This window comes from Salvelinus sp. IW2-2015, linkage group LG34 (genome assembly GCF_002910315.2).
Source record: "Salvelinus sp. IW2-2015 linkage group LG34, ASM291031v2, whole genome shotgun sequence".
Classification (NCBI taxonomy): domain Eukaryota; kingdom Metazoa; phylum Chordata; class Actinopteri; order Salmoniformes; family Salmonidae; genus Salvelinus; species Salvelinus sp. IW2-2015.
In genome coordinates this window covers 3,470,151-3,488,628 of record NC_036873.1, presented here as the reverse complement: position 1 = coordinate 3,488,628, position 18,478 = coordinate 3,470,151, and the positions used below count along the sequence as shown (strand labels likewise).

Genomic DNA, 18,478 nt, shown 5'->3' with positions numbered 1-18,478 from the left:
CAACCATCTCTATAACATTCCACTAATCAGGCCTTTATGGTAGAGTGGCCAGACAGAAGCCACTCCTCAGTAAAAGGCACATGACAGTCCGCTTGGAGTTTGCCAAAAGGCACCTAAAAGACTCAGGCCACGATTCTCTGGTATGATGAAACCAAGATTTTACTTTTTGGCCTGAATGCCAAGAGTCACGTCTGGAGGAAACCTGGCACCAACCCCCAACCCTACGATGAAGCATGGTGGTGGCAGCATCATGCTGTGGGGATGTTATTCAGCAGCAGGGACTGGGAGACTAGTCAGGATCGAGGGAAAGATGAACGGAGCAAAGTACAGAGAGATCCTTGATGAAAATCTGCTCCAGAGCGCTCAGGACCTCACTGGGGCGAAGGTTCACCTTCCAACAGGACAACGATCCTAAGCACACAGCCAAGACAACGCAAGAGTGGCTTCGGGAGAAGTCTCTGCATATCCTTGAGTGGCCCAGCCAGAGTCCGGACTTGAACCGGATCTAATATCTTTGGAGAGACCAGAAAATAACTGTGCAAAGACGTTCCCCATCCAACCTGACAGAGCTTGAGCGGATCTGCAGAAAATAAATGGGGGAAACTCCCCAAATACAGGTGTGCCAAGCTTGTAGTGTCATACCCAAGAAGACTTATGGCTGTAATCGCTGCCAAAGGTGCTTCAACAAAGTACTGAGTAAATGGTCTGAATACTTATGCAAATGTGATATCAGTTTTTATTTGTTATAAATGTGCAAACATTTCTACATTATGGGGTATGTTGTGTAGATTGAGGTGGGGAAACAATTTAATCAATTTTAGAATAAAGCTGTAATGTAACAAAATGTGGAAAAAGACAAGGGGTCTGAATAATTTCCGAATGCACTGTAGTTATGTTGAGTGTCTTGGGCTAAGAGGGTAATTAACCACATACCCCTCATTAATCCTTTGTTAATTTACCATTTGAAACAGGCTTGTTGTGTAAATACCTATTTTTAGAGAGACAGTAAACCTAGGCTAGAACAAGGACAGTTGAATATTTAACTTATTGAGGTGATATAGATGGAATAAATCTATTCATTGTAATTTTCTCTTCTCGGCTTGAAAGACACTGATCATAGGAGATTTGATGTGCAACGTAATAAGCAGTACCGTAATTCACAGAACAGCGCGCATCGCTTTTTCATTTAACCGCACCCTTTGCGCTATGACGCCAAACAAACGGAAGTGACCAATAACAATTTCCACGTTAAGGTTATTGTCATTTAGACGTTTAATAACACACTGGGCCATTGTTCATTTAACTGCACAGCATCACATACTTACCCCAGGTTGGGTTTAATTCGCGTTAGCTAATGTGACGTTATGGTTTTTCACACTCAAATAGCCTCCATTATGGAGGTGCTAGCGAATGCCGCCGTGGCAGATATCTGTAAACTCGTAGACGACGACTATGCAGTGTTCCGTTTGGAAATAACTCAAAGCCAGAAAGAAAACAGGGCATTGCGGAGGAAACTACAGCTACTGGAAATGAAGGTGGCACGAGAGCGCGTCCTCGCGAGTCGTCCCAATAGTGTCAAGATCTTCGACCGATACAGAGGAATGGCACGAGGTACATTTTGCTTAATGGCGAGGCTGCGGGGACTGTCGCCCTGTTCCCCTCTGCTCGTGTTCAGATGTGTTAACTATATTTGGAACTTGGTCAGTTTTTGGATAGTATGCAATCGTTCCCTGACAGCCATCTTGCACAATGTTTGTGTTTTACCAGGCAGAGCAATTAAGAAAAGTATTTTTGCACAAAGACTTAATTGCCTTGTCCAAATACCTAAATATCTACAATTCAGAACGCAAATATAGGTATGTGAATTTTCTAAAATTGAGTACGCTTTGAATGCTAGTATGTTATAGTCATGTCGGCTTTTCATCTAGTAGAAGTCAATGCTCACTTTCGAGGAAGAGTCACTTGTGTTTGACAACAGGGATGAGTTACCAAATGAACGAATGGCGGGAAACATCGCAATTAGATGACGCATTATCAGTATTATGATGCAGAACAAGTAAATCTCAGACTTCTCTGTATTCAAGACAACTGGGAACTCGGAAAATTAACTGGAAATTGCAATTCGGAAATATGGGCATCTTTCTAGAGCCCCGACTTTCCTACCTGAAGATCACCGATGTCATTATTTGACCTCGGTTATTTCCGAGTTCCCAGTCTTGAAAGCACAATGAGCCTCACTGTCTCACGTCACATGCTGTCATCCCTCTGCGATGCTCGTCCCTCAATGGAGTGCAGGCAGAATCGACACACTATCTAATGTAAAACAATGGATTAGCCTAGTGTGTTGGGATTTTGTTGATTACTGTATTATTTTTTACTAACCAGTACGTTCTAAATAGTATATAATACGATTATTACACAGTATGCAGTTTAGGCAAGCCAGATAGCCAGCCAGATATCGGACACGGCCAGTATCATGTTCTAACCAGATTCTTTATTTACAATAAATAGTATATCAAGAAGTTATGAGGTGTTACCTTGCATCCTTGCCAATTGTAAACAGTGTCAATAGTGTACAATATTGCATTGAACATTGACAGTACCTAACCACCACTTTTCCCCCAATCACTCTCTCAGGACATCTCTCTGGAGGACACAGGAGCATTGTCAAGCCAGCAGGACCAAATGCGTGGAGAGATGACCAACCAATCACTGTTGATGAGGGAAATGGAACCTCAACCCAGCATGTTATTGTGATAGAGGTTAGTATCATAGTGTTACATAAAAAATTATAGTACATCAAATGTGGCCCGAATTTGCACGTCATCTCATAGGAAAAGACACGTAAGACTGACAGAAACATCCAAAGTCACACATTCGGAATCCTTCCCGAGCGCTTCCCAGCGATGAAGAGTAAAAAATATATATATAGTGTAACGACCCTGGGTTTATAAGCGCGGAAATCGACTCTGCCGCACGAGCATGCTTTTGCGGCACAGTCGATAGCGCGCCGGACTTCGGGCTAGAAGGTCGAGGGTTCGAGACCTGTTCCCTGCTGTTTCATTACAATATTATAATTATAAATAAAAAAAATTTAGTAATATAAAAAAAAATGGGAACACGAGGAATAAAATACACAAGAATGGAGCTATATACAGGGAGTACCAGTTCCAGATCCGTGTATGAGGTATTTGATATGTATGTAAAGGCAGAGTAAATTGACTAGGCATCAGGATAGATACTAGTAGGAGTAAAATAAAGAACAGAGTAACAGCTGCATATTTTGAGTGTAAAATGTTTTGTGTTGTCGGTGTATGTGCGTGTGTATATGTACACAGTGTACAAAACATTAAGAACACCTGCTCTTTCCATAACGGACTGACCATGTGAATCCAGATGAAAACCATGATACCTGAACAAGTGACATCAATAAGGGATCAGAAAGGTATTGGGAAGTTCAGAAAATCTGGCAATTCTGTATGATCTTCTGTGTAGAAAAGAACATCATCATTGATGTTATTTCTTCCCCAGTCTGATTTAGTGACTGGTCTAGTCCACTCTGTTCTATTGAGGCTTGTGGGCATTGTAGAGGGAGATGCACATGTGTTCCTGAGTCTTATCTTTCGGTGATGGGGGGGTCATAATATTTTGTCACTTAAACCGTTCAAATGATAGAGCAACATTTCATTTGTAGGACGAAACAGAAACCGCTCTGTTTATTACAACCGCATCTAGCGGCTACCGGAGTTCTATGAACGAAGCGTATTTTATGTCATAGTTTCTCTCTCTCGCGACCCCGTTTTCAATTCACGACCCCTAGTTTGGGAAATGTTGGCATAGTCAGTGCAATATAGGGTCAGTGCAGATAGTCCGGGTAACCAATGAATTAACTATTTAGCAGTGGCTATTTAAATTCTCCAGTTTCTCTGCACTAAAACCCAACTATGTTAAGTGTACTAGGTTACGGATTGAGTCTCTAAAAGATACAAACATTAAATTGCCATGTGGTCTCCTAATTAGATGGGCGAATGGTGAAGTCGATGTGCTTGGTGTACATATCCCAAAAAAGTTGACCTATTCACTTTGATCGAAAACTGAGCAAAATAGATTGAATCTTGAAACCATTTTACAGGAAGATTACCCTGATTTAATTATCTAGTGATATCGCAGTTTACATATTTATTCATGGCTTTACCATCTCCAGGAGAATCATTTTTCAAATATTGTGAGCAAAAAAATATTTCACTTTATTTGGAATGGCAAACCAGATAAACAAGTATATTTATATAACGAGCATGAGTTTGAATGGTTAAAAGTATTAAATATTAAGGCACTAATCCTCTCTTAAAACCTCTCTGGGATATGTGGGACGGTAGCGTCCCACTTGGCCAATAGCCAGGGAAAATGTAGAGCGCCAAATTCAAAAAAAATGATATCAAATCAAACTTTCATTAAATCACACATGTAAGATACCAAATTAAAGCTACACTCGTTGTGAATCCAGCCACCATGTCAGATTTCAAAAAGGCTGTTCGGCGAAAGCATAAGATGCTATTATCTGATGATAGCACAATGTCAACAAAGAGAGAGTAGCATTTTTCAACCCTGCCGGCGCTACTCAAAACGCAGATTTAAAATATAAAACATGCATTACATTTGACGAGATTCTTTTGTTGGCACTCCAACATGTCCCATAAACATCACAAATGGTCCTTTTGTTCGATTAATTCCGTCCATATATGTCCAAATTGTCCATTTATTTGGAGCGTTTGATCCAGAAAAAAACAGCTCCATTTTTGAACAACGTCACTACAAAATATCTAAAAAATTACCTCTAAACTTTGCCAAAACATTTCAAACTACTTTTGTAATACAACTTAAGGTATTTGTAAACGTTAATAATCGATCAAATTGAAGACGGGTGTATCTGTTTTCAATACAGGAGAGCAACAAACTAAGGCTACTTTTTTTAGTCTTGCGCAATTCTCAAACAGTACACATGGCGTTACAGTGCTTCCTGATGGCCTTCTTCTTCATTGCACAAATGAATAACCTCAACCTATTTCCTAAGACTGGTGACATCCAGTGGAAGCAGTAGGAACTGAGAACAGGGTGATTAGAAATCTGGCTTCCCAATGAAAGCTCATTGAACAGACAGTGACATAAAAATAAAATAAAAATCTGAATGGTTAGTCCTCTGGGTTTTGCCTGCTACATAAGTTCTGTTATACTTACAGACATGATTCAAACAGTTTTAGAAACTTCAGAGTGTTGTCTATCCAAATCTACTAATAATATGCATATCTTATATTCTGGGGATGAGTAGAAGGAAGTTGAAATTGGGCACGCTATTTATCCAAAAGTGAAAATGCTGCCCCTTATCCTAGAGAAGTTACGCCTCCATTGTACCAACATTTGATCTAATTCCAAACTGGTTTTCTAGTAAGGTACTAAGAGAGGCCCAACATATGTTTAAGAGTGGGCTCTTTGCCTTTTTGTAGATTAAAACCTTACATTTTTGATGGATTGACAATAGATCCCTGTTTAAAGTAACCTCCTTTTTAAATGAGTTGGCTACTAAAATGTCATCCTCCAGAAAAGGCCGATTTTAATATTGCAACAAATAATATAGCTAAACTCCAATGTATTGATAGAGATAATAAACAATTTTCTTGGTTAAAATTTTACAAAGGGTATAATATTTATGAAGGACATTGTAAACAAGAACGGTAAAATTGTCACTCAAGCAATTAACAACAGTGTATGGAGGGGTCAATACAAAATTAAAACCAATTAATCACTCTGCCACAAAGTTGGAAGAGGCAGTTACTTAGAGTTAGTCTGTCTGACACCTATTAAAAATCATAAATTACTTCAAATGATTTGTGTAAATCGGGGAAAAAAATCAGTTTCACTTGAAGTCAAAAGGTTTGACCGCGATACTGTATAGAATTCAGGTCAGTTGGGAACAGGTTTTTGATGTCCCAACACCTTGGCATCTAGTCTATGAAGTGACATGTAATACAACAATTGACACGTCAATTTAAGCTATTATATAAAATATCTACTACAAAAAGAATGTTAAATATGGGGCATTGAATAGTCAGCCTTGTGCAGACTCTGCCACGAGGAAACGGAACCAATACAACATATTTTATGGTACTGTTCATCAGTGATTCGCTTTTGGAGTCAGGTCCAGGATTGGTCGTTGTGTCATAATATCAGGGTTCAGATGGACCTGCAAACTGTTGTTGCGGCATCTGAAAAAAACACGATAAGTCAATGGGGGAAAATCATTATACTGTTGGGTAAGGTATTTATTTTTCGGGAATTATCAGTAGAAATGTTAGAAATAGTTAGGTTCAGGACCCTTGTGAGACATCATAGTAAAATGGAGGGATGTATTGCAAAAGGAACTAGAAATGCATGATGCTGGGAAAGATGCGTTCATCTGTGGATAGCGGAGGGTTGGGGTTAAGATCAGAATGAATGGTGGATTGGCCGCTGTGTGTGAAAATGTAGCACTCGAAGAAAGCGGAAATTAGGAATATATATGTATAGTTATTTAACTACGGGTAACGTAGATGTGAGCTAAATAGCTGTAAGTAGAAGTATTGTTGTCCTTTAGTTTACTCTAATTATGGTATGGATGGTAAGTTAGAGTGGAAAAAACAAAACAAAAAAACATGATTTCTATGTATTTGATGCCATTCCATTCGCTCCATTCCAGCCATTATTATGAGCCGTCCTCCCCTCAGCCGCCTCCTGTGACAGAAACAAAGATATATTTATGGCTTTATCAAATTAGGATCTTACCAGGAAGCCAATAAAATAAGCATGAGTTGTAGTTTGGGTAAGCCAATGTCCATGTAGTACAGAAGCACAGCCAACAGCACCTGGAACAGACCCAGTTACTTTTGTCCGTTAGAACGGCTACATTTTCTGGCTCCTCGTGTCGGCATCGGTTTGGACATGAGGCTGTAGCCAACATGCATGTCACCTACACTTTTGAAATGTAGGCTTTTTCAGTATGTACATGGAAAATATTATTCTGATGTTGGCCTCTGATCCAATTCTGATCGGAGTAATTGTTTGATATTGTGATTTTTGTGTGATTTATTTTGACTTGTCGATCAGGACAACTTATTTTTTTGACTTGTCCCGGACAAAAGGACAAGTGTTAATGTCGAGGCCTGCAGATTCATGACTCATGCATGCTTGCGCCATTACTACGAAGAAAACTGGTTGTTACTGCAAATATTTTTCTTTGTGCTCCTACATTTTTAATATTAGGCTCACACGTGCTCCTTATAAAAAAGGTCAGTGTAGAGCCCTGCTGATGGGCCCCGGTTTTGGGGGTCAGCGTAGCGGAGGTGTTGTTGCCTACCCTCACCACTTGGGGCTGGCCCTTTTACCGATAATAAACTCCTCTCTTCTTGTCAGTCTGCAGAGGCTGCAGGTCCTGGAGGATTGTCTCTGGTCAAGCAGGAGAGTACTGAAGGAGAGAACCCAACACACAGCAGAGACATCCAGACTGGAGCAGCGGCTGGAGTGGTGCCCCCTGTTGCCGTGGAGGACCTCGCCACCACGCCCCAGCACAGGACCCGACCCAGCATCACGGAGGTCAGTGGAACGCTGAACGCCGTCCTCAAGTCAGAGACCGACACAGAGACTTTAACTGTAACACACAGGCTCTTACACACGGGATCTGACCACGTATCAGACCCAGAGAGACTGTTGTTGGGGAGACTGGGCTGTTCTCCTGCTCCTGACTCAAAGTATTTACTTTATGGAAACCCAAGCCCGAGGACGGTTCATTCCCATCAGGACTCAGGTGATGCGGTAGAGACTGGCAATGATCTGTCTCGTTCTTACACTACAGTGATGGACCCTGGCATCATGCCCTTGGTATTAGAGACACAGACTGATCTGTCTAGAGTGGACTGGAACAAGTACAGTAGTAGTGTATACTCTGAAGGGTCCCTAGATAAGAAAGGGGAGGGTGTGGTCGTAGATGAGGTGACTGTGAAAATGGAAGGCGACGCTCCTCTGACATGTAATGCAGACGAGACTCATTTATGGGAAAGATACTCGCAAAGCAACACCAGTGACTTCTTAGACTGCAGGGATAGGTTAGAGACAAATCTAAATGTTGCGACCCACTCCCCTTTACACGCAGTCAGGGATCGCGACCCAGTATCCCTGTCGATGGCACCTTATGATTCACATGGCAGCATCTTTTTCGATCAGGTATTTAACTCTGACGACAGGGCTAGAGACGAGGTTTGGGGAGGGGGAGCAACGTCAGGCAATAGTAAAGATAAACGGTTCCTCTGCATGTTCTGTAACAAAGGCTTTAGCTGCCTCCAGAAGGTGGAGATCCACCAGAGGGTCCACACAGGGGAGAATCCCTTCAGCTGTATCCAGTGTGAGAAGAGATTCTCCCGCCAGGACCACTTGAAGAGGCACCAGAGGGTCCACACAGGGGAGAAACCATTTAGCTGCCCCCAGTGTGAGAAGAGGTTCTCCCAGGCTGGTGACCTGAAGAGGCACCAGAGGGGCCACACTGGGGAGAAACCCTTTAGCTGTACCCAGTGTCACATGCGCTTTGCCCTGGCTGGCAACCTGAAGATGCACCTGAAGGTCCACAAGGGAGAGAGGCCATTCACCAGTATGCATTGCGGGAAGAGATTCTCAGAGAGGAGCTACCTCAGGACACACCAGCAGAAAAAACATTCCTCTGTATAATATAGAAAAGTAACCATTCTGCTCGATAGCTTCTGACGTTTAGATCAAACACTGCATTAAAGTCAAAGATACATTTTTATTGTTGTCAGCTGAAAAGATCCACAGATGCATTTGGAATAACGAGAGTAACAGATTTCAGTGTTGGATATTCCTGGGTAGAAAATTGCATCCAGACATTGTGTGATATACAGTGCCTTCAGAAAGTATTCACATCCCTTGACTTTCTCTACATTTCATTCTTACAGCCTTAATTTCAAATTGATGAAATTGAGATTGTCTTTTTAAAAATGAATAAAAAATGATAAGCTGGAATGTCTGAAGTAATTCAACCCCTTTGTTATGGCAAGCCAAAATAATGTGCTTCACAAGTTGCATAGACTCTATGTGCAATAATAGTGTTTAACATGATTTTTGAATGACTGCTCATCTCTATAAACCCACACATACAATTATCTATCTGTAAAGTGCCTCAGTCGAGCAGTGAATTTCAAACACCAAGGAGGTTTTCCAATGGTAGATCGGTAAACTTAAAAAAACAGACATTGAATATCCCTTTGAGCATTGTGAAGTTCATACACTTTGGATGGTGTATGAATACACCCAGTCACTACAAAGATACCAATGTCCTTCCTAACTCTGTTGCCGGAGAGGAAGGAAACCGTTCAGGGATTTCACCATGAGGCCAGTGGTGTCTTTAAAACAGAGTTCAATGGCTGTGCTGGAAGAACTAAGGATGGATCAACCTTGTAGTTACTCCACAATACTAACCTAATTGACAGAGTGATAGAGAAAGAAGCCTGTACAGAATACAAATATTCCAAAACATGCATCCTGTTTGCAATAAGGTACTAAAGTAAAACTGAAAAAAATGTGGCAAAGAAATTAACTGTGTCTTGATTACAAAGTGTTATGTTTGGGGCAAACACATCACTGATTACAACTTTTTATATTTTCAAACATGGTGGTGGCTGCATCATGTTAGGTGTAAGCTTGTCACCTCCAAAGACTAGGGAGTTTTTCAGGATAAAAAGAAACAGAATAGAGCTAAGCACAGGCAAAATCCTAGAGGAAAAACCTGGTTCAGTCTGCTTTCCAACAGACACAGAGACACATTCACCTTTCAGCAGGACAATAACTTTAAAACAAGAGGCCATATATATATATATACACTGCTCAAAAAAATAAAAGGAACTCTTAAACAACACAATGTAATTCCAAGTCAATCACACTTCTGTGAAATCAAACTGTCCACTTAGGAAGCAAACACTGTGACAATAATTTCACATGCTGTTGTGCAAATGGAATAGACAACAGTGGAAATTATAGGCAATTAGCAAGACACCCCAATAAAGGAGTGGTTCTGCAGGTGGTGACCACAGACCACTTCTCAGTTCCTATGCTTCCTGGCTGATGTTTTGGTCACTTTTGAATGCTGGCAGTGCTTTCACTCTAGTGGTAGCATGAGACGGAGTCTACAACCCACACAAGTGGCTCAGGTAGTGCAGCTATCCAGGATGGCACATCAAATGCGAGCTGTGGCAAGAAGGTTTGCTGTTTCTGTCAGCGTAGTGTCCAGAGCATGGAGGCGCTACCAGGAGACAGGCCAGTACACCAGGAGACTGGAGGAGGCCGTAGGAGGGCAACAACCCAGCAGCAGGACCGCTACCTCCACCTTTGTGCAAGGAGGAGCAGGAGAGCACTGCCAGAGCCCTCCATGTGCTCGCCAGAGGTAGCCTGACTGCCATTAGGTACCGAGATGAGATCCTCAGACCCCTTGTGAGACCATATGCTGGTGCGGTTGGCCCTGGTTCCTCCTAATGCAAGACAATGCTAGACCTCATGTGGCTGGAGTGTGTCAGCAGTTCCTGCAAGAGGAAGGCATTGATGCTATGGACTGGCCCGCCCGTTCCCAGACCTGAATCCAATTGAGCACATCTGGGACATATGTCTTCGCCTCCATCCACCAACGCCACGTTGCACCACAGACTGTCCAGGAGTTGGCGGATGCTTTAGTCCAGGTCTGGGAGGAGATCACTCAGGAGACCATCCGCCACCTCATCAGGAGCATGCCCAGGCGTTGTAGGGAGGTCATACAGGCACGTGGAGGCCACACACACTACTGAGCCTCATTTTGACTTRTTYTAAGGACRTTACATCAAAGTTGGATCAGCCTGTAGTGTGGTTTTCCACTTTAATTTTGAGTGTGACTCCAAATCCAGACCTCCATGGGTTGATAAATTTGATTTCCATTGATAATTCTTGTGTGATTTTGTTGTCAGCACATTCAACTATGTAATGAAAAAAGTATTTAATAAGAATATTTCATTCATTCAGATCTAGGATGTGTTATTTTAGTGTTCCCTTTATTTTTTTGAGCAGTATATATATATATATATATATATATATATATATATATATAAAAATAACTAGGGAAGTCAGTCAAGAACAAATTCATATTATATATATACATGACTGTGAATACAGAGATGCATCTGTTCGTCGCAAATACCTTTTTTTTTTTTTAAATAAGGTTTTTTAAAGTAGGGGCATGGATGAGAACCAGTCAGTATCTGGTGTGACCACCATTTGCCTCATGCAGTGAGACATCTCCTTTCGCATAGAGTTGATCAGGCTGTGGATTGTGGCCTGTGGAATGTTGTCCCACTCCTCTTCAATGGCTGTGAGAAGATGCTGGATGTCGCCGGGAACTGGAACGCGCTATCGTACACTTCGATCCAGAGCATCCCAAACATGTTCAGTGGATGACATGTCTGGTGAGTATGCAGGCCATGGAAGAACTGGGACATTTTCAGCTTCCAGGCATTGTGTCCAGATCCTTGCGATGAATGGCACGACAATGGCCCTCAGGATCTCGTCATGGTATCTCTGTATTAAAATTGCCCCCGATTTAAAATGCAATTGTGTTCATTGTCCGTAGCTTAGGCATGCCCATACCATAACCCCACCGCCACAATGGGGCACTCAGTTCACAACGTTGACATCAGCAAACAGCTCGCCCACACGACACCATACACGTCGTCTGCGGTTGTTAGCCCGGTTCGTTTTAGAGTGGCCTTTAATTGTCCTCAGCACAAGGTGCACCTGTGTAATGATCAAGTTGTTTAATCAGTTTATTGATATGCCACACCTGTCCAATGGCTAGATTATCTTGGCAATGCTCATTAACAGGGATCTAAATAAATGTGTGCACAACATTTGAGAAATTACCTTTTTGTGTGTATAGACAAATTCTGGGATCTTTTATTTCAGCTCATGAAACATGGGGCTAACACTTTACATGTTGCGTTTATATATTTTGTTCAGTGTATGCTATTTGGTGTATTTTAAAAAGTATTTATGTTTCATAAACGTGACTTGACTTGCTCTTAGAATGCACAACTTGGACTTGACTCGACCTGTTCTACTTTGTGATTTGAGACTTGCTTGTGACTCGAATAATAGTGACTTGGTCCCACCTCTGGTGTATACTCTGAAGGGTGCCTAAATAGGAAAGGGGAGGGTCTGGTCCAGGGTTTCCGTTTGGCGCCGGACAACGTGACCAGCAAGAATGAAATTTTCCGGACATCCATATGTATTGGGTTCTTAGCATTAGGGCGTCCACCAATGGACCTCAATCACATTGACATGATTTTAATTCATCTGAACAGAATATACATTTGCCTGTAAAGTTGTAATAAAATAAACTAGAATGATTTTCTTATACCAACATGACAGGTTTATTGAAAAGCAAAACATTGCCCGTTGTGTCTTCATCCCTGCTATAAATCATAAGTGAATATCGTTTAAAAAATACAAATAAACATTTAGAAGAAAAAGTCGCCTAGACAGTAATAAAACTTCAAAATATAATATTTGTATAATATAATTTGCAAATAACCTTTACTTATAGGCTATTTGTATAAACATTTAATTAATAAATAACAAAACAAGTAATTTAATTTAGCCGAGGCATGAACATTTTCATTAGGCCTTATCAATAACAAAACATTTCTACTGGATGATGTTAATAAATGTTATATTTATTTTAATTTTAACTATGGTGGGGTCGTGACTCCTGTCGTGTGATATATGTGGCTTATTGATAACAACTGTTTCCTACTATAAGCAACTGGGTGCCTACCGAGCCTGACGAACACAATCATTTGCTTCCAGCCTAGTTTTCCGTGCGTTTACGGAGGATCTTGGCCTGCTGAAAGTGAGCCGCTGCTGTTGGGAAGTCAAAACTGTTCAACTCCTTGGAGCAGCTAGGTGCACATCAGCCTCTTTGTCCTCAAGAAGGCGTGATCTTGAAGCCAACTTTACTCTGTTTTGGAGAAAGAATCCCCTCTCGGCGGGCACACTGAAATCCGGGATAATCAACACAATCTAAACACATTTTGCCGAGTCGGTGCACACTTAGCTGAAGTCCCTTATGAGGACCTTACATATTTTGTGGGAGGAAAATAGAAACACACACACCCCAGCAGCTTGAAGATGTATTAGCCCATTAAGTAGATTTTGCTTTGAAGTTGGAGCACATCGACTGGTATTTCCACCAATGAATAAAAATGATTATTTTCCAATCAATCTTTTTTTCTTCCAGGAAATTTGGCCGGCAACAACAACAAAATCATCCAAAAGTGGCATTTACCGGCTAACAGAAACCCTGGTCGTAGATGAAGTGACTGTGAAATTGGAGGGCGACGTTCCTCCCCCATGGACTGCAGATAATCATTTAGGAGACAGATACTCACAGGGCAGAGATTTCATAGATTAAAGGGAAAGCTTAGAGACAAATACAAATGTAGAGTCACACTCCCCATTACACATGTTTAGTGATCATGACCCAGTGTTGATGGGTCCTTCCGATTCACACAGCCATCTCCTTTTCATTAAGTATTGAACTCAAACGACAGGACTAGAGCCCAGGCTCGGGGAGGGGGAGCAACATCAGGCAAAAAACTGTAAAGAGATGCAGTTCCTCGGCATGTTCTGTAACAAAGGCTTCTGCTGCGTCCAGAAGGTGGAGATCTACCAAAGGGTCCACACGGGGAGAAATCCTTCAGCTGTACCCAGTGTCACGTGCACTTCGCTGAGAATGGCGCCAGAATGGATGGCAATTGTGCTATTTTGTGTTTTTTCGCATTGTTTGTAACTTATTTTGTTTCTGCCACTGTCTCTTATGACCAAAAAGAGCTTCTGGATATCAGAACAGTGATTACTTACATCGAACTGGACAGGAAAAAAATATTTAATGAGCTGGATGTGAAGGATTTACTGCTGCTTCTGGACCAGGCCCAAATCCCAGTCATTCGCATGAAAATAATTTTATGGCGAGTGGGTAACCCAACTCTACCATCCGTCCTACTGGCCAACGTGCAATCATTGGAGAATAAACAGGATGAGCTCTGTTCAGGACTATCCTACCAACGGGACATTAACTGTAATATCTTATGTTTCACCAAGTCGTGGCTAAACAACGACATGGATAATTTGCAGTTGGCTGGGTTTCCCGTCCATCGGCAAGACAGAACAGTTAACAGAACAGGTAAAATGAGGGATGGTGGTTTGTGTTTATTTGTCAATTTGTTTTACCTTTATTTAACTAGGCAAGTCAGTTAAGAACAAATTCTTATTTACAATTATGGCCTACCCCGGCCAAACCTGGACGACGCTGGGCCAATAGTGCGATGCCCTATGGGACCCCCAAACACAGCCGGATCTGATGCAGCCTGGATTCGAACCAGGGACTACAGTTTTTTTCTTTTTCACCTTTATTTAACCAGGTAGGCCAGTTGAGAACATGTTCTCATTTACAACTGCGACTTGGCCAAAATAAAGCAAAACAGTGCGACACAAACAACAACACAGAGTTACACGTGGAATAAACAAACATACAGTCAATAACACAATAGAAATATATATATACAGTGTGTGCAAATGAGGTAAGATTAGGGAGGCAAGGCAATAAATGGGCCACAGTGGCGAAATAATTACAATTTAGCAATTAAACACTGGAGTGATAGATGTGCAGAAGATGAATGTGCAAGTAGAGATACTGGGGTGCAAAGGAGCAATAAAAATAACAATATGGGGATGAGGTAGTTGAATGGGCTATTTACAGATGGGCTATGTACAGGTGCAATGACCTGTAAGCTGCTCTGACAGCTGATGCTTAAAGTTAGTGAGGGAGATAAGTCTCCAGCTTCAGTGATGTTTGCACTTCGTTCTAGTCATTGGCAGCAGAGAACTGGAAGGAAAGGCGGCCAAAGGAGGAATTGGCTTTGGGGGTGACCAGTGAAATGTACCTGCTGGAGTGCGTGCTACGGGTGGGTGCTGCTATGGTGACCAGTGAGCTGAGATAAGGCGGGGCTTTACCTAGCAAAGACTTATAGATGACCTGGAGCCAGTGGGTTTGGCAACGAATATGAAGCGAGGGCCAGCCAAGGAGAGCATACAGGTCGCAGTGGTTGGTAGTATATGGGGCTTTGGTGACAAAACGGATGGCACTGTGATAGACCGCATCCAATTTGCTGAGTAGAGTGTTGGAGGCTATTTTGTAAATTACATCGCCGAAGTCAAGGATCGGTAGTATAGTCAGTTTTACGAGGGTATGTTTGGCAGCATGAGTGAAGGATGCTTTGTTGCGAAATAGGAAGCCGATTCAAGGTTTAATTTTGGATTGGAGATGCTTAATGTGAGTCTGGAAGGAGAGTTTACAGTCTAACCAGACACCTAGGTATTTGTAGTTGTCCACATATTTTAAGTCAGAACTGTCCAGAGTAGTGATGCTAGACGGGAGGGCAGGTGTGGGCGGCGATCGGTTCAAGAGTATGCATTTAGTTTTACTTGCATTTAAGAGCAGTTGGAGGCCATGGAAGGAGAGTTGAATGGCATTGAAGCTTGTCTGGAGGTTAGTATACAGAGAAAAGAGTCAACCTGAGAATTGAACCCTATGGCACCCCCATAGAGACTGCCAGAGGTCCAGACAACAGACCCTCCAATTTGACACACTGAACTCTGGTAGAGATGTAGTTGCACATGACGCCTCTTGCACTGAGATGCAGTGCCTTAGACCACTGCGCCACTCAGGAGCCCAATTACAGCTGGTGTGCGAAATCTAATATTAATATTAAAGAAGTCTTGAGGTTTTGCTCGCCTGAGGTAAAGTACCTCATGATAAGCTGTAAACCACACTATTTACCAAGAGTTTATCTATATTTTTCGTAGCTGTCCATTTACCACCACAAACTGATGCTGGCACTAAGACCGCACTCAGCGAGCTGAATAAGGCCATAAGGTAACAAGAAAATGCTCATCCAGAGGAGGCGCTCCTAGTGGCCGGGGACTTGAATGCAGGCAAACTGAAATCCGTTCTACCTAATTTTTACCAGCATGTCACATGTGCAACCAGAGGAAAACAAACTCTAGACCACCTTTACTCCACACACAGAGACACGTACAAAGCTCTCTCTTGCCCTCCATTTGGCAAATTTGACCACAATTCTATCCTCCTGGTTCCTGCTTACAAGAAAAAACTAAAGCAGGAAGTACCAGTGACTCGCTCAATACAGAAGTGGTCAGATGATGCAGATGCTAGGCTACAGGACTGTTTTGCTAGCACAGACTGGAAAATGTTCCGGGATTCATCCGATGGCATTGAGGAGTATACCACCTCAGTCACCGGCTTCATCAATAAGTGCATCGATGACCTTGTCTCCACAGTGACCGTATATACATACAGTGCATTTGGAAAGTATTCAGACCCCTTCTCTTTTTCCACATTTTGTTACGTTACAGCCTTATTCTAAAATTGATTTTTTTTTTATATTCTCATCAATCTACACCCAATTCCCCATAATGACTAAGCGAAAACAGGTTTTTAGAAATGTTTGCCAATTTATTACAAATAAAAAAACATATACCTTATTTACATAAGTATTCAGTTCCCCCCAATATCCAGCAACTTCACACAGCCATTGAAGAGGAGTGGGACAACATTCCACAGGCCACAATCAACAGCCTGATCAACTCTATGCGAAGGAGATGTCGCGTTGCATGAGGCAAACGGGGGTCACACAAGATACTGACTGGTTCTCATCCACGCCCTTACATTTAAAAAAAAAAAAATGTATCTACGACCAGCATATCTTTATTCCCAGTCATGTATACAGTGCCTTGGGAAAGTATTCAGACCCCCCTTCCCTTTTTCCACATTTTGTTACATTACAGAATTATTCTAAAATGGATTAAATAAAAAATGTAAAGTCAAATCTACACACAATACCCCATAATAACAAAGCGAAAACAGGTTTTGTAGAATTTTTTGCAAATTAATAAAAAATAAAAACATACCTTATTTATATAAGTATTCAGACCCTTTGCTATGAGACTCGAAATTGAGCTCAAGAGCATCCTGTTTCCATTGATCATGCTTGAGATGTTTCTACAACTTGATTGGAGTCCACCTGTGGTAAATTCAATTGATTGGACATGATTTGTAAAGGCACACACCTGTCTATAAAAAGGTCCCACAGTTGACAGTGCATGTCACAGCAAAAACCAAGCCATGAGGTTCAAAGGAATTGTCCATAGAGCACCGAGACAGATTTGTGTCGGCACAGATCTGGGGAAGGGTACCAAAACATTTCTGCAGCATTGAATGTCCCAAGAACACAGTGGCCTCCATCATTCTTAAATGGAAGAAGTTTGGAACCACCAAGACTCTTCCTAGAGCTGACCACCTGGCCAAACTAAGCAATCGGGGGAGAAGGGCCTTGGTCAGGGAGGTGACCAAGAACCAGATGGTCACACTAACAGAGCTCCAGAGTTCCTCTGTGGAGATGGGAGAAACTTCTAGAAGGACAACCATCTCTGCAGCACTCCACTAATCAGGACTTTATGGTAGAGCGGCCAGACGGAAGCCACTCCTCTGTAAAAGGCACATGACAGCCCGCTTGGAGTTTGCCAAAAGGCACCTAGAGGACTCTCTGGGCTGATGAAACCAAGATTGAACTCTTTGGCCTGAATGCCAAGCGTCACCTCTGGAGGAAATCTGGCACCATCTTTACGGTGAATCATGTTGGTAGCAGCATCATGCTGTGGGGATGTTTTTCAGCTGCAGGGACTGGGAGACTAGTCAGGATCGAGGCAAAGATGAACAGAGCAAAGTACAGAGAGAAATCCTTGATGAAAACCTGCTCCAGAGCGCTCAGGACCTCAGACTGTGAAGGTTCGCCTTCCAACAGAACAACCCTAAGCACAGCCAAGACAACGCACGAGTGGCTTCGGGACAAGTCTCTAAATGTCCTTGAGTGGCCCAGCCAGAGCCCGGACTTGAACCCGATCAAACATCTCTGGAGAGACCTGAAAATAGCTGTGCAGCGATGCTGCTCATCCAACCTGACAAAGCTTGAGAGGATCTGCAGAGAAGAATGGGAGAAACTCCCCAAATACAGGTGTGCCAAGCTTATAGCGTCATACCCAAGAAGAGTCAAGGCTGTAATCGCTGCCAAAGGTGCTTAAACAAAGTACTGAGTAAAGGGTTTTGAATACTTATGTCAATTTCTCATTGTGGGTTATTGTGTATAGATTGAGGGATTTTTTTAAATTTCAATCATTTTTAGAATAAGGCTGTAATGTAACAGTTTATTTAGTAAATATTTTTGTAACTCTTATTTTTCTTAACTATGTTAGGATTTACCTAGGGGTCATGATTGGGGCTGTACAA

General features: G+C 42.1%; 2 protein-coding genes across 2 annotated transcripts in view; both read left to right on the top strand.

Annotated features, from left to right (window-relative positions):
- Positions 1–18,478, top strand: part of LOC111958400 (uncharacterized) — a 345,226-nt gene that overhangs the window by 301,863 nt on the left and 24,885 nt on the right. The window lies entirely within an intron of this gene.
- On the top strand, positions 1,205–9,060 carry LOC111958382 (uncharacterized). The gene is made up of 3 exons (XM_023979637.3): positions 1,205–1,611; positions 2,638–2,762; positions 7,444–9,060. Exons 1-3 carry the CDS (start codon positions 1,365–1,367, stop codon positions 8,746–8,748), a joined length of 1,677 nt encoding a protein of 558 aa, XP_023835405.2. The 5' UTR covers positions 1,205–1,364; the 3' UTR covers positions 8,749–9,060.

What these genes read in the sequence shown, in the direction of transcription:
- LOC111958382 (XM_023979637.3), top strand. Translation starts at nt 1,365, where the DNA reads ATGGTTTTTCACACTCAAATAGCCTCCATTATGGAGGTGCTAGCGAAT. An exon ending in ATACAGAGGAATGGCACGAG is followed by an intron (nt 1,612 to 2,637) that starts GTACATTTTGCT and finishes TCACTCTCTCAG; the next exon opens with GACATCTCTCTGGAGGACAC. An exon ending in AGCATGTTATTGTGATAGAG is followed by an intron (nt 2,763 to 7,443) that starts GTTAGTATCATA and finishes TCTTCTTGTCAG; the next exon opens with TCTGCAGAGGCTGCAGGTCC.